This window comes from Quercus suber, unplaced genomic scaffold, assembly GCF_002906115.3.
Source record: "Quercus suber isolate HL8 unplaced genomic scaffold, Cork oak 2.0 scaffold_157, whole genome shotgun sequence".
NCBI lineage: Eukaryota > Viridiplantae > Streptophyta > Magnoliopsida > Fagales > Fagaceae > Quercus > Quercus suber.
The window spans coordinates 723514-740191 of NW_027069618.1; the positions used below are offsets into that span (position 1 = coordinate 723514).

The 16678-nt window shown below is 32.0% G+C and overlaps 1 protein-coding gene across 5 annotated transcripts; it reads left to right on the plus strand.

Moving 5' to 3' along the window:
* Positions 1-254: 254 nt before the first annotated feature.
* Positions 255-11484, plus strand: LOC112004606 (kinesin-like protein KIN-14E). 5 transcript variants are annotated; one of them, XM_024036844.2, is made up of 25 exons: positions 255-442; positions 616-662; positions 800-1099; positions 1410-1482; positions 1632-1763; positions 1848-2086; positions 2209-2536; positions 2692-2791; positions 2877-3058; positions 3217-3332; positions 3499-3601; positions 5030-5182; positions 5286-5432; positions 5517-5717; positions 6400-6564; positions 6636-6740; positions 6893-7033; positions 7128-7322; positions 8237-8363; positions 8477-8679; positions 8803-8985; positions 9286-9381; positions 9551-9748; positions 9981-10252; positions 10973-11484. In XM_024036844.2, exons 3-25 carry the CDS (start codon positions 912-914, stop codon positions 11163-11165), a joined length of 3840 nt encoding a protein of 1279 aa, XP_023892612.2. In that variant the 5' UTR covers positions 255-442; positions 616-662; positions 800-911; the 3' UTR covers positions 11166-11484. The 5 variants fall into 5 exon arrangements, with proteins under 5 accessions (XP_023892612.2, XP_023892611.2, XP_023892613.2 ...); XM_024036843.2 differs by lacking the exon at positions 616-662; XM_065777525.1 differs by lacking the exon at positions 255-442 and having other exon boundaries at positions 471-662.
* Positions 11485-16678: the final 5194 nt, after the last annotated feature.

The window sequence follows — 16678 nt, forward strand, 5'->3', positions numbered from 1 at the left end:
TGTTACCATTTAAAAAAAATTGAAGGACCGAAATATAACATTTTAAAATTGAGGATCAAAAGCAAACATAAAAAGACCATATATTTATGGGATTAAAAATGCAATTTAACAAGAATGATAGTAATTTTTTTAAAACATGATATGGTTTAACTTACCTCCAAAGTTAATGTACAGTGAAGTGACATAAGGACGGAAGCTTTACTCAACCTATGAATCACATCACATAAATATTTTAATACTAATTAAGAAAATCAGATTCGATAAAATTTGGTAATACTGGCAAAAAAGAAAAAAAGAAAAGGTCCAAGTAAGAACGTGGATGAATGAATTGAATTGAAGGAACAATTCATTTTATTTTGAAAACTCTCGTGACCCCCACCTTCTTCTGCTTCTCTCTGGGCTGGGCTGGGCTGGGCTTATTGGATGAAGAACTGGTTAGTAGGTAAGTTTTGGTTTTAGCTCAGATCTATTTCTGTTTGAATTACATTGTAGTCGTACTTGAGTTTATCGATCCCTTTCTCTGAGTTAAGTTGTGTCGATCTATGATCTATGTTGTATTTTGTGTGTTGGCGGTGCGGATTCAAATCTCCTCCTCAATGCCAAACTAACCACTAGTGTCCCTACAAACCAACCTAGAGATGATTTTATCCCATAAAAGCAAGGTGTGTCTGTTGTTTGGATCTGTACATCTTCCATGTTTACGCATTTCGATTTTTGGAAAGGGATTGCTTTTTATTTCTGTATTTTTTGAATTTTCTGACTCTGCTTTATATTTATTTAGTTAAATCTTTCCTTGCAGTTAATTGAGGATTCGATTCGAAGAAGCTAAAACAGTTAAATGTATTTTGTGGGAACAGAGGTTGCTGTTCACTTTTTTTAAATTAATTTATTATGAGGTGATTTAAGGGAAAATGACGATTGATATGCAACCAAGTCCAACAATGTCAATGTCCCAAAATCAAAATGTGGGAACAAGTAGGTCTTCCTTCAGCTCTAGCAATGGCAATGACGATACTCCTTTGCACAATTCTGCTTCTGCTGCTGTCTCCTATGGCTATGGGGATGACTATGACAGTGATAGTTCTAATTTTGCACCCCCGTAAGTGTCTTCTCTTCTCTTTTTCACCTATACCTATACCTATTCCCTGATGATTTTCATTCACAACAACTCACACCAATATTGTCTCTGTCTGTCTGTTTTTTTTCTTATCTTATTTACTGTTTAATCAAATCGAAGTCAAACCTTAACCCATTTTTGTAGGACAATTAACAAATTTTGTTAACTGTATAACCTAATTTAGCTTACGGAAACTTTTCATTAAATTATTTCAGAATTTTGCTCCCACCCTTTCTTCCCTATGTTTTATATATGTATTTGCAGTCCTTACCATTATTATTGTTTCTTGCAGCACACCAACAACCCTTTCAATGGCTATTCCAGAAGAACTTGCTGGTGCTATACCCTTGATTAATCGATTCCAGGTGGGTTCTACCCCTCTTAAGGGGAAAAAACTAACCCTTCCAATTCAAAAGATTTTTTTTTTCCCTCACCTCAATCCACATTAAAGCATATTCTTCCTTGCTTTAGGTCTAATTATGCTCTTCTAATCTTTCATTTGTTCTCCCAACAGGTGGAGGGATTTTTAAGGTTGATGCAGAAACAGATTCAGTCTGCTGGAAAACGTGGGTTTTTCTCTAAAAAATCTGTAGGCCTTCAAGTTCGTGAAAAATTCACCTTTGAGGATATGCTTTGTTTCCAAAAGGTGATTACTTTCTCTGTTTAATGTGGCCATTTTCTTTTGCACCTAAAAAACGCTTATCAAGATCTAAATCACAAAATTTTACAGGATCCAATACCAACTTCGTTACTTAAAATCAATAGTGACCTAGTAAGCCGAGCAACAAAACTTTTCCAGATAATTTTGAAGTACATGGGAGTTGATTCATCTGATCGGGTTACTCCAACAAATTTAGATGAACGGATTGAGCTTGTTGGAAAATTATACAAGCATACTTTGAAGCGTTCAGAGCTCCGAGACGAACTTTTTGTTCAGATATCAAAACAAACAAGGAATACTCCTGATAGGTATGGCTCTACTGCAATTTCATTATTATAAGATTGTTATTATTATTGGGGCATGTAGTTATTAGTGTTGGAACACTGCTGTCACTTCTCTGCTTAATACTGTTATCATACTTGATTTATAGGCAATACTTGGCCAAAGCATGGGAGTTAATGTATTTGTGTGCATCCTCCATGCCTCCTACTAAGGACATTGGTGGATATCTATCGGAGTATGTTCATAATGTTGCCCATGGTGTGAATGTGGATTCTGAGGTTCGAGTCCTTGCATTAAATACGCTAAATGCTTTGAAGCGAGCTGTTAAAGCTGGTCCCAGGCATACAATACCTGGGCGCGAGGAAATTGAAGCTGTTTTAACCAGTCGAAAACTTACAACTATAGTATTTTTCTTAGATGAAACTTTCGAAGAAATCACGTATGACATGGCAACCACAGTGGCCGATGCTGTAGAGGTACATTTCAGCCTTCTGTTATCTGTCCATCTGAAATATATGTATCTCTTGTGTATGTGTTAATAAAAAAAGGTTTAGTTCTAAGCCTTAAGAGCTGCCCTTTCTTGTTCTTTATTGACTTTTAAAGAAGTTAAATTAACTTATATCCACTTCAGGAACTTGCAGGGATAATTAAATTGTCAGCATACTCTAGCTTTAGTCTGTTTGAATGCCGTAAAGTTGTTGCTGGCTCTAAATCACCTGATCCTGGAAATGGTATCTACTCTATCTACTTTTTGGTTCTTTCCTTATGTCAGATTCACAGAAATAGTCAGCTATTCTGGACTTTGTTGTCATGCAGAGGAGTATATTGGGTTAGATGACAACAAATATATTGGGGATCTGTTGGCGGAGTTCAAGGCTGCAAAGGATCGAAGTAAAGGAGAAATTTTGCACTGCAAATTGACATTTAAAAAAAAGCTATTCCGAGAGTCAGATGAAGCTGTGACAGATCCAATGTTTGTGCAGCTGTCCTATGTTCAAGTAAGAAATTTCTTATCTATAACTGATGTTCATTTTCAAGTTTACAATACCGCTTCATTAACATTATGAAAATACTGCCTTACTTTCATAAATGATAGATGTATGTCTGACATAATAGCTATTTTTAGTTGTCTTGATACATACTAGTATTGTTACAGTTGCAACATGATTATATATTGGGCAATTATCCTGTTGGAAGGGATGATGCGGCGCAGCTGTCTGCATTGCAGATCTTGGTTGAGATTGGATTTGTTGATACCCCTGAATCATGCACGTGAGTGTTTCTGTCACTTTGTGTTATGTAATTATATCCCATTAATTTTCATTTATATTTTTATGGTGTTTTACTTGCTTTCATTTTCTATATTAATTAAAAGCATAGGGGAGTGCAATTTTACTAATCATCATCCACATCTAATTGTTGAAGTAATATTTTGTAGTGACTGGAATTCACTTTTGGAACGATTCCTACCCAGACAAATAGCAATAACACGAGCAAAGAGAGAATGGGAATTGGATATTCTTTCTCGTTATCGTTCTATGGTAAGAGTCAAAATTTTGAGATTTCTTATGCATCCACAACTTACTTGCTCCAAAGAAAAATTGTGTTTCAAGTCCATTCTGTCACACAAATTTATAATGAAGTATTTGCAATTAGTGTTTATAACTACTTTTTGTAAGTTCCTATTGGGTTAGCATCTGCTGTTTCAAACTGAATTTGACAATACATGTGGTCTACTTTGATCCAGGACAAATTGGGAGATTTGTCTATTTGTGCTTGTGGTGGGTTAGGAGAATTTGTGGATCTAAGCGTGCAGTTGTAGAAGAAAAAATTAGGGCTTGAAATTGGCTAGGGTTTGTGAGGGTTTTTTTTAAGGCTGTTTGTTAGAGAAAATATGTGCAAGGGGTTTCGATAGGTAAGAGGAAGGGCTTGACTTGGGATTGTAAGGAAGAAGGAACACAAAAAATAGGAGGAAACTGAGAAAATAAAATGAAGGCCAACATGCCTCAACATTCAAAAAACTCAATATTTTTGTTAATCAACTCTATCTATTATTGTACTAGAAGTATTAGGACTTCTAGCTTGACTAGTAAACAAAGAACCTAATAAGGTAATAACTAATAAAGACTAACTTCTTATAAAAAAAAAAACTCTAGGAGGCAAAGAAAACCTAAGATACTTAGGATCTCATAGAAAATTCTAGACTCCATTAAACTACCAAAATACCCTTGATTCGTAGAGTTGTAGAAATAACAATTTTGTCTTGAATACAAAGGTGACCATAACTTGTTAAATATAAACCTAAATTAAAAATTGTCTTTAACCCTAGGACACTTTTATTTTTATTTTTTATTAAGACTAATTTTTATTAAAAGAGAGACTGCTTAATGAATCAATACGCAAAGTAGACTAAAAAGTTGCAACAAGAAAGAATTATGTACTGAAAGGCAAAAACTCTATAAATGATAAAATAGAGGTACTACTTATCAAACCCCAGTGCAGGACCGTTCATTCTTGCACTAGTAGTATCAGGGGTCCTTGTTTGACTAATAAACTAAAAGCCTAATATGGTCATAACTAATAAAATACTAACTAGGACTCAAAGAAAATAAAGCCTAAGATACTTGGGACCTCCTAAAAAATTTAAATTCAACTAAACTACCAAAATACCCTTAATTTACAGAGTTGCATAAAATTTTGTCCTTGAAAGAAAATTGACCGTAATACGTTAAATAGAAACCAAATTAAAACTGTGACAAATATAACTAGACTTTTAAAACTACACACCTTTTATTTCTATTGCTGCATTATATTTCAAGTCTTTTCTCTGTTTTGGTTGTCTAACTATTTGGTCATGCACGTTGTATCAGCTATCTGCCACTTATCAGCCAATCTTTGATTTTGTGATCACTATTTGCTAAACTAATGGTGACAATTCTTCTATAAAAATTTACATTTTTCCTCTCTAGGAACATTTGACAAAAGATGATGCAAGACAACAATTTTTGCGAATATTGAGAACACTTCCTTATGGGAATTCAGTTTTCTTTAGTGTTCGTAAGATTGATGACCCTATTGGACTACTGCCGGGACGGATAATTTTAGGCATTAATAAGAGGGGGGTAAGTCATCAATTTATAAGTTTTATATACTAATTACAAAATGGCATTTCATATTGCCAATCTTTCAATTACTCTATTTATTTGTTTGCACACTTGCCTATAGGTTCATTTTTTTCGTCCAGTTCCAAAGGAATATCTACATTCGGCCGAGTTACGAGACATAATGCAATTTGGAAGCAGTAATACAGCTGTTTTCTTTAAGATGAGAGTTGCTGGCGTTCTTCACATCTTTCAATTCGAAACAAAGCAGGTTTGATATTCTATGTTTTTTATACGTCAGTTGTCCATTATTAGATTTCTCTTATCGACTAAGTAGTGATTTCCTCATTGTTAGGGAGAAGAAATTTGTGTTGCTCTTCAGACTCATATAAATGACGTCATGTTGCGCCGTTACTCTAAAGCCCGATCCACTGCCAGCAGTTCTATAAATGGGGATATTCCTAACAATCTTAAACCTCCTACTGAGGAAGTACATGAGAAACGCGTTCAAGAATTGTCTAAATCTCTTGAAGAATCTCAAAGGAATGCAAATGAAGTAAGACTTGAAGAAAATTCAAACAGATTGAACTGTAGTTGAATAAATTATTATTTAATAAATTAGTCCATCATCATATTCCAAGGTCCTTATCCCAGAGGATGGATAAATGGGCCTATAGCAGTTGCTACCATATGACAAGAAATCAGGGGCACATAATGAATTTCTAATCTATTGATAAAGCCACCAATGAGCTATAGCTCAATTGATACTTCCTTCTCTCATCATAATTGGTTGGAGGGCATTGTGTGTTTATACCCACTGGGTGTGTATGACTTAGCTGTAAAATAAAATAAAAAATCTATTGATAAAGTCCCTTCAAGATCCCACATTTGAGCTTACAGGTAAAGTTGCACCAACTAAATTTAGTTTAAAGCAATCATAGGTTAGATAATTACTAAGACTAAATCTTTCAAGATTGCTCTTTTAGGAAGGTGGACTCCTTGGTTTGGAACCTGGGGGTTCCTTGAAAAGTCCATACTTGCCAAATAGGCATTGTATCTGTACAGAAGAAATGACCTACTAAGCCATCTAGGTCTTGTAAGGAAGGCTTTGGTCAATGGTAAGAGCTGATTCATGTGCAGTGTAAAAATTTTCTTTTATGTATACTATAATTTAAGAAGTTAAATGTATCTCTCTCTTGGAATTTCACATGAGATTTAAGTTAAGTTTGTTTATTTAGTTGCTGCAAGAATTGCAAGAAAAACAAAAGCAAAAAGTGAGCATGCAAGAAGAATTGGAGGAATTGAATGAATCCTTGAGATCTGATAAACAGAACCTAGCAAAAGTTACTTCTGATCGTGACAGACTTCAATCATGGTGTGATGAAAAGGATAAGGCACTTCAGGTCAGTATTATTAACCTTGTGGATTTAATTTTTTTTAAAATTACCCTATTAATTATTTTGAAATTAATTAGGCTGCTCTGCTGGAGAAAAGGAGCATGGAAGTAAGGTTGGCTAAGTTAGGGAATCTTATGATAGAAAACAATACCAAAAAAGATGTGATAGGAGCCGATTCCAAGGTAATCTTTGTTGGAATTTAATTTTATGCTACCAATAGAGATGTATCTATTAGAGTTAATTCATGTGTTCAAGATAATCCATTTTATCAATCTAGTTTATTTCTCCTGTGATGGGTAAATAACATTCGGATTATTAATGGTATTTAACACAGTTGTTACAAAAGCTCCAAGATGAGTTAAAGCTTCATAGTGAGCAGTTGCATGCAGCAGAAGAAAATATAAAGAAGCTGGAAAATGAAAAGTTGTCTTTGGAACAAAGGATGTCTGAACTTGAAAAGACAAAAGCTGATGAGGTAGTACTGTTAACACTTGAATTTGATGGTAGGAACCTCTATTTTTTTTCATAGGTTTGAGAATTCTTATACATAGAAATTATTGAAAATACAGATGGATTTTCTTGAAAAAAACTTTGAGCAAGAACGTAAAGCCTTAAAGTTTCGAGTGCTTGAACTTGAAAAGAAGCTTGAAGGGATCACACAAGAGTTAGCTGTTGTTGAGTCAACTCTTGAAATCAGGAATTCTGATTTGGCTTCATTACAGCATAATCTAAAGGAATTAGAGGAATTGCGAGAAATGAAAGAGGTTTGATACTTTTGATCTTCTCCTTCATTCTTTTTGTTTCAGTGTTTATCATTTGCATCACAATAGTTCAAGCCTTAATGTACCATGTATTATATATATATATATATATATATATAGAGAGAGAGAGAGAGAGAGAGAGAGAGAGGTTTAAGTTAGAATTGCTGTTATTCTTGGATAATATTGTACTATTCAATAATATTTTATTAGATCAATATTTTGTTAAACCCATCATTGAATAAAATTCATCATGCTCACAAAAGATCGAGATATCAAAGACTAAACACTGTCATTTAAAAATGATTTAAAAGTATAGTTTTCAAATTCTTAACAATTCACTAAATATATGGGTTTTGGGTTGGAAAGTAAATGACATCCGATTAGCATTAAATTGGTGTGCTTAGTTAGTAGTTATATTGTTTATTAAACCTAGATGCTAACTTTCACGTCAATCCAGTGCCATTTACCATCAAATCCAAAACTCATTTATCTTGTAGATTTTCAAAATGTGTAGTTTTCAAATTCTTAAAAATTCACTAAATATATGGGTTTTGGGTTGGATAGTAAATGACATCCATTTAGCATTAAATTGGTATGCTTAGTTAGTAGTTATATTGTTTATTAAACCTAGATGCTAAATTTCATGTCAATCCAATGCCATTTACCATCCAATCCAAAACTCATTTATCTGGTAGATTTTCAAAATGTAAAATGTTTAAGATGGAATTCTTAATTTTCGATTATCTTGATATTGGGTATCTATGATAGGCATTGGATTTGGAAAAAAATTGATCCTGTAAGGACTTATTACATGTGGTAACATTATATATTTGGTACATGTTTACTTGTTTTTGTGTGTGCATGTGTGTGTATATAAAGTGAGCATATTTTGCTAATTACTTTCCACTTGCATGTAGGACATTGATAGAAAGAATGAGCAAACTGCTGCCATTTTGAAGATGCAAGGGGCTCAGCTTGCCGAGTTGGAAGTGCTTTATAAGGAGGAACAAGTTTTAAGAAAGCGTTATTTCAATACCATTGAAGGTTTGCATTTGCAAAAAGAATTTTATAACTTTTATAATGTAGTGCAAGTTTGAAAACACCTATATTCTTTATCAATGACATTAGCGATATATTGTTCCTTTGATACATTCCAGATATGAAGGGCAAGATTAGAGTTTTCTGCCGATTAAGACCTCTTAATGAGAAAGAGATTGGTGAAAAAGGAAAATATGCACTTACATGGCTTGATGAGTTTACAGTTGAACATCCATGGAAAGACGATAAACCCAAACAACATATATACGATCGTGTCTTTGATGGCAATGCTACCCAAGAAGATGTATTTGAGGATACAAAGGCAAGTTTGATGGAATTTAAAGAATTATTAATTTTAGGGATCTGACCTTGTTTTTTATCTAATATATAAAGAGTGCAATTTCTAATTTCTAATTGTCTTTTTGTTTTTATTATTATAATGCAGTATCTGGTGCAATCTTCTGTAGATGGGTATAATGTCTGCATATTTGCTTACGGTCAAACCGGTTCCGGAAAGACATTTACAATTTATGGATCGGAAAACAATCCTGGGCTCACTCCCCGAGCTATTGCAGAACTATTTAAAATTATAAAGCGTGATGGCAAAAAATTCTCATTTTCATTGAAGGTGATTGTTCCCAATCTATATGATTAGTGGTGATTGTTGCTTATGCAAGATGTTGAGTTGTTGTCACAGCTTATTATGATTATTATTTTTTTTCAAAATCTGCTGCATCGGTTTTTGGTTGATACATCTTGTATTCACTTTTTGTATGAGTTTGAATATTACAACCCTCATAAAAATTAGGATGTAGCTATTGCTCTCTTACTTTTCCTTCTTTGCACGGCAATTTTCCTAATTAGTTGTATATCTATTTGTTATTTATCTTATTGTCTTAGACTTGACATCATTCTTTTTTTAATGCAGGCGTATATGGTGGAGTTATATCAAGACACACTAGTGGATCTTCTTTTACCAAAATCTGCAAAACGTTTAAGATTGGAGATTAAGAAAGATTCAAAAGTAAGTATTGTTGTCCAATTCCATTTATATATCTAAGAAAATATTATAAAGAAGTTCAATGATTTAAATGGTAAACGATATCATTTATGCAATGGGATAATATCACTTAAAAAAAAAATCATTTCCTTTCAGAAATTGCTCTTGATGGTTAGATATCTTGTGATGTTAGGGTATGGTATCAGTAGAAAATGTGACGGTTGTATCAATTTCAACATTTGATGAATTGAAGAGCATTATTCAAAAAGGATCTGAAAAACGACATACATCAGGAACTCAGATGAACGATGAGAGTTCAAGATCTCATCTAATACTTTCAATTGTTATTGAAAGTACCAACCTTCAGACTCAATCTGTTGCCAGAGGAAAGGTATTTCATTATCAATCATAATTTTATCTACGAATAAATGATGAAATATGCTTTTATGCACTTTGGCTATGGGGGATTTTCATGGTTGTGCACCTACTCTCTCTTGCTCTTTTGTCATGCAGTGTGAAGAAGCATTAATTTAACTGTTAGATGTTTTAGAGTGAGTAGGTTATTTGTTGAGTTGATTTATTTTGTCTGTTAATATGTGAATATTATCTGATTTCAAATGCAGCTAAGTTTTGTGGATCTTGCTGGTTCAGAAAGAGTGAAGAAGTCAGGCTCTTCTGGTTATCAACTTAAGGAAGCTCAAAGCATTAATAAATCACTATCAGCACTAGGTGATGTTATTAGTGCGTTGGCTTCTGGTGGTCAACACATACCTTATAGGAATCACAAGTTAACAATGTTGATGAGTGATTCTCTTGGTGGTAATGCCAAAACACTCATGTTCGTAAATGTATCACCAGCTGAATCAAACTTGGATGAGACATACAATTCTCTCATGTATGTTTTCCATCTTTTTTAAAGCATTTCTACTCTTTTGAGTCTCATTCTCCCCTAACTTCTGTAAGTATCCTTAGCCTAACATAAAAAAAATATTGTTATTGAAATTGAGTGATAAGCCACTAAATATGTTTAAATTATAGAAATACCTCCTAGGCATTAGGACAAACTACTTAGCCTGGATTACTTGGTAACTGGCTTTGGCAGTTGGGTCAATTGCCCCTAAGAGTTTGTTTAACATTGAGGATTAGTGTACAATGTGCTCTGCGACATTCAACTAATCTAAGTGAAGTTCTTCTAATTCATAAAAAATAAAAATAAAAATTGTTTAAATTATAGAAATATGCATTAGCAAAAGGTTTGCTTTATACTTTCTTATTCTTTATGCATATGAGATCCTATCCAAGTTTACAAATGCAGAATTATTGGATGTCAATGTGAACTGATCATTATACTGATTTATGTTTCTATTCTTTTCTACAATTCGAGTTCTTGGATTCTTGATGCTTGTAATAATTTGCAATGGTTGTAAGTAGTTAAACTTAATAATTTCAGTTTCAACTTTGCTAGTGGCATATTGATATGGGATAGCATTGTCGGTCATCAATAACTTTTAGCTCAATTTCAATTTTGACACTGGCCTTGATATAGTGTTGTTCTTTCTCCTTACATTGTATAGATCTGTTCATTCTAATAATTCTTACCTCTATGCTTACTCAGGTATGCATCAAGAGTCCGATCAATTGTGAATGATCCAAGCAAAAATGTTTCATCAAAAGAGGTAGCTCGATTGAAAAAGTTAGTGGCATACTGGAAAGAGCAAGCTGGTAGGAAAGGGGATGACGAGGATTTTGAAGAAATTCAAGAAGAACGACCGGTTAGAGATAGGCCAGATGGCCGTCATTCCATGTAATGTATCTGTGGATACTGTGAAACTTTTCCCATAAAAGAAATACTTCAGACAAGTTGCTAGGCAGGGTTATGAGGCACCTGAGCGAGGGCTTTGCCAAGGTTGATGATATTGGTCAACCTAAGTAAATTGACTGCCTGTTGTAGTTACTATGTTGTGGAGTCCTGATGATCTTTCTTCGACATTTTACTAAAGCTGTAGGAGCTGTAATTAATTTAGCAGGATTTAAGTTGTATAGGTTTGAGTATTGTGAATATCTTAGTTTCTGTATCTTACATCTCGTTTGGTAAATCCTCCAATTTATGGGAACTTTATGGTTAAATTGATAGGTAGACCACTATATACATTCGAAGGTATAACCATGAAGGTACAAATGAAAGTTTCAGAAGTGTTAATCGTTATATTTCACTGCAAATGCATATATGAAAGGAGCCAACTTGGTGTTTATTCGAAAAAGAAAAATAGAAAATCTAAATTAGAGACTTTCATTATTATTACTACTAGTCGCAGACTCACGCGATGCGTGGGAATAAATAATTATTTCATAGTTATAGTATAATATATAATTTTTTCTCTCTAAATTTTGTGAAAAATAATTTTTTTCTCCCCAAAAATAAAACAATCTCTAAAATTATATTTCATTTATCTATCTCAAAAAATATATCATCATTTTATTATTTGGACTCTTTTAGTTGATATTAATATTATTCATTTTTTAGGCAAACCATATATTTTAAAATTATGTTATAGTACATTATGTTTTTCTAATTTTTTTTAGTACAATTAAACTATTTAAGTTTCAAATATATTATCCAAATTTCTCCTTTTCTTGAAAGAAATTATTATTATTTATAATTTTTCTTATCCTAGGAGTAGTTTCGAACTATTAATTGGGTTTTGTTTGCTAATATAGATATATTAGATTAGAACTGCATATTTCTTAGACATTTCTAAAAATATTTAAAATAATATATAGAAAGAAAAAAAAAAAAAGGTAGATTTTATATCTAAAATTGAACACTTTAGTTTCATTATCATCTTTCACGTCATTATGCTCTTTATTATTTATTTTTTGCTTTTCGTTTTTTAACAATATTAAATATATAAATATATTGACTTTACAAATTCATCTTAGGCAGTTTTAACTTTAAATATTCATTTACTTGAATTTTGATGTTATAACTAAATAATAAATCAATGAAAAATTAAAACAAATAAATTGTCTATACATATTCATCTTGGGTTGTTTTAATAGTTGATAATCACATTCAAATCCATAGCCAAGATTGTATTTTGATATAAATTCAAAATCTCACTTTCAAAATAACTAAGTATTATGTAAAAAAAAAAAAATCAAACTAAAGCTATAAGAGGGAGAGAGAAGACTTGTGATGAAAAAAAAAAACACACTACCAAATTGTATTAGCCCAAAATAATATTATAAAAAAAATAATAAAAAAAAAAACAATGATTCATCAACCTAAAGTAAAATTGCAAGAAAGAGTAAATGAATTATAAATTTATATATAAATGAGATGAGTTCAAGTTACATCATTTTTATACCATTAATTCAAAATAGATCAAAGTCTAAAAATACACTACAGGTCACATCATCTATTTTCTAAAATTAATGTTTTATCTCATATTTCCCATTAACTTCAATAAATGCCCCTCTCAATTTCTCATAGTCTCTTTCCATCCCATTTTCTCTGCAACTCAAACGTACAGATCTACAATCCTTCCATTTTTGCCACTTCCTCAACCCTTCATTTATTTTAAGGTTCTAAATAATTCCTCTTGTCACTTTTTTCCTTAAGTCTCAAATGGCATAAATCCATGAGAAGAGCCAGCTAGTTTGCAAAATAATAGAATTTAAAGTTCTCTACATGTATCAAATAAAATTTCCAACTCTATAACGTGCTCACTTTTTTCTTTTTAGTGTTTGCTTTTATTATTATTATTATTATTATTATTATTATTTTATTTTGGGTAGAGTAGAGGATCAAAGTTTAGTGTTTACTTTGATTTTTTTCAATGGACTTAGAGAAGTTAGTCTTGGATGTTCTTCTTCAATAAACCCCTTTCCATATGTAAAACTCATGCATAAACAATTAGTTTCCATATATGCAAAGTCCACCAAATTTGGGAGGGAAAAAAAAAAAAAAAAAATTTCAACCAGTACTCCCAAAACTTATTCCAATCAGCCAACCAAATTAATTAAAAATAATGTAAAAAAATAGCAGCAACAGCAGTAATAACAATAACAATAACAATAACATAGAAGAACCTAAAAGGCGAAACCAAAGACACCCATTAATCCTATGATCAAGAAAACAATATGCAAAAACCAAAAATAGCAAACCTTATAATATTGACAATGAATTCACTCCCACACTCGCCGTCACATTGCCCATTAAAATTAACCCACTTAAAAAAATGCAACCCAGGAACAACAACACAATTACAATTAATCTTCTAATACTTTTCTGATTCATAGGCTGTTTTCAAATTTGTTATTGTACTAAATTAATGTATTAGGATTATTTAAAAAAAATAATTGATTAGATTAAATCAAAAATCAAAGAGGAAAACAAAACAACTTAAAATACAAAATTGCACCACATCAACCATAAGTAAAGTTCTAAAGAATACAAAAATTTATCAACCTAAAGTAGAGATGCGAGAAAAATAAATTAAATCAAACAAAAATTAAGAGAGAGAGAGAGAGAGAGAGAGAGAGAGAGAGATAACATTTTGTTTGTGAGGAAAAACTATGCAAAGAATGGAAGAGAGAATGACAAATTTATAGTAAAATGGTGTGAATAAGAATAGACAAAATAAGGGAAGATGAAGAGAAAGATGAAGAGTGGTATTAAAGTAGGGGATAGTGGGGAGATGAAAAGGTAAGAGAGTAACAAATGTTGGACAAAGTCTAAATATTAAAAAAAAAAAGAAGTAAATGTTTAAAAAAAATTATAGAAAATTAGAAAGAAATAGGATATTGACGTAGACGCTGATGTGGCTCAACTGGAGCATAGCAACAATAAATGCTACACTTCAGCTTTTAGATATATATAGAATATAGATTATTATTATTATTCGTGGAAAGCAAAAATAGCAAAGAATTTAGTATTTTAGACGGTCATCTCTGGAATCTGAGTTTTGGGGGATTATTAGTATTATATCTTCTATATATTATATCTATATATTAAGAGAATTTAAAAAGTTGGCTATCACTTTAAAAATTGTTAAAAATACTTTTAATTTATTTAGAGAGTCTTAAAATGAGGTTAAAATGTAATTCAACGAAATGAAAAATTTCAGGAGAAAACTCCTCAAACTTCTCACTTAAAAAGAAAAAAGAAAAAAAAAAATCTTTCCACTTCCTCACTTACAGTCAATTACTCTCCATGCTTATCGTTCCAACATCCCCACCTACAGGTAGTTACTACTTAATCTTCCAATACCTATCTAGATTTCCTCTCTCCTTTTCTTCTTATTTAATATTCCAATCCTCCAAAGCAATAAAGTAAGCAAAACTATAATATTGGTTCCTCAAATTTATCCTATGTGTATAATTGGTCCTTCAAGTTTGAAGCGTGCGCAATTAGTTTCTCAAGTTTGTAAAATAAGCAATATAAGTCATTTTACTAATTGCCATTAACGATGTTACTTATGTGACTAATAGACAATAACTTGACATTTTATTTTAATGATGTGGCATATTTTAATTAAAAAATTACAAATTAAAAGTACACATGAGAAACTTTTTTTACAACGGTACCAAATTAAAAAAATAAAAATAAAAAAAAAACTCATTTTTTTCTACCAATTGTAAATATATCAAAATTCGTGGGACCCACTGATGTGAACACAAACAAACTTCTTTTCTTCTAAATAACTTCTTTTTCTTTTTTTCTTTTTTGTCCACGAAACCCACTGATTGTCTTCTTCTTCCTTCTTTTTCTTTTTATTTCCTGTCTCATTTGGTTATTTAAATAAATAGATCTAAATGGATAAATCTACTAATACCCACTAAACCCATCTAAAATTTAAATAAATAACAAAAATTATAAATTTCCAGGCAAAACTAAAGATTACAAAATTACTTTCACCAACAACAAAAAAAGTCCAAATCTTTCCCTGTTTGGTTACTAAGAAAGTAGCGGAAAATGACAGAAATAGGAATTCGAAACCTAAGAAGATTGTTCAAACAAAATCAGAAACTTTACCACTCAACTAAGCCCAAAAATAGCCGATTTTTCATTTTTCTGATAATAAAAGCAAAGAAAAAGAAAGGATCCCAGAAAAGCATCACTTTATTTTCTTTTCCTCCATTTTCCGAGCAACCAAACAAAAATTTCACTTCCTTATATTCCCTTAAACGAAAATTGGAAAAGTAGAACAAGAATGCAAGAAAGTACCTTAGAGAGAGAGCTAGAGAGATAGAGAGTTCGAATTTTGAGAGCGATCTGTTTTCAGTGAAGCTAACAGTAACTGAAAAATTCGAAGAGCTACAGAGACCGATCCATACCTGGAAATCGGAGAAACAATAGTACAAAAAAAAAAAAAAAAAAAAACGAAGAGCTCACTGTTACGTGAATCAGTGTTGCGATTCGCAATGAGCTTCAAGATCTGAGCTCTGAAGCCGAAAAAGGTATGCACACGATAAGCAGAGATGAGTGCGCAGGTCAAAAGCGCTTTCAAACTTTGAAGTCTTGAAAATTGAATTCAATTTTTTATATATATACAAATTATTACAGGATTTTCTTCACAACAATTTATATATACTACTATTTTTATTTTTATTTAATTAATTTTTTAAATTTGGTAGTGTGGCAAAGTGGGCTGAGGTTGAGCTAGCCAGACTTGACTAGCATATTTTCTCACCTAGCAAACGGCTCCCGCGAAGATTTTCTGGGAAAATTTGAGATTTGAGAAAATTAGTTTAAGAATAAAAAGGGGAAGTCTTGAGAAAAGTGTTTGGGAAGAGAGGCAAGGTGCTCCCTTTGTCCAAATTCTCTCTGTGTCTCTGTAATTTTTCTTCCACCTATTGGGTTAAATGGGTGGAATGGGTGAGTTACTAATTAAATGAGTTGGGTTAGTAATGGATAATTTATTTATATAAAAAGGTCATAAATGAATAAATGGGTAATTACATATCCAACCCATTTATAACCTAACTCGTTCATTTGCCACCCCTAACTGGTGGTCTAAGGTCTTCTTCCTCATTTTTTTTTTTTTGTGTTTACTGTTTTGCTTTTTTGGTGGTCTTCTTGTTTCAAATAAAATAAAACCCAGTTGAATTTAACCCCACCAACAAAACAAAATTCATAAAAATAGAATCTCAAACCCAAAAAACAAAACCCATTTGAGTTTGACCCTCACCCACAAAACACAAACCAAATCAAACATTTAAAGGAAATAAAATAAACAAACAACAAATGAGAAGCAAAGATGCTGCGAAGTGCAATATGATACACGCCCTGCTTTTTTGCTGCTATGCCTCTACTGGG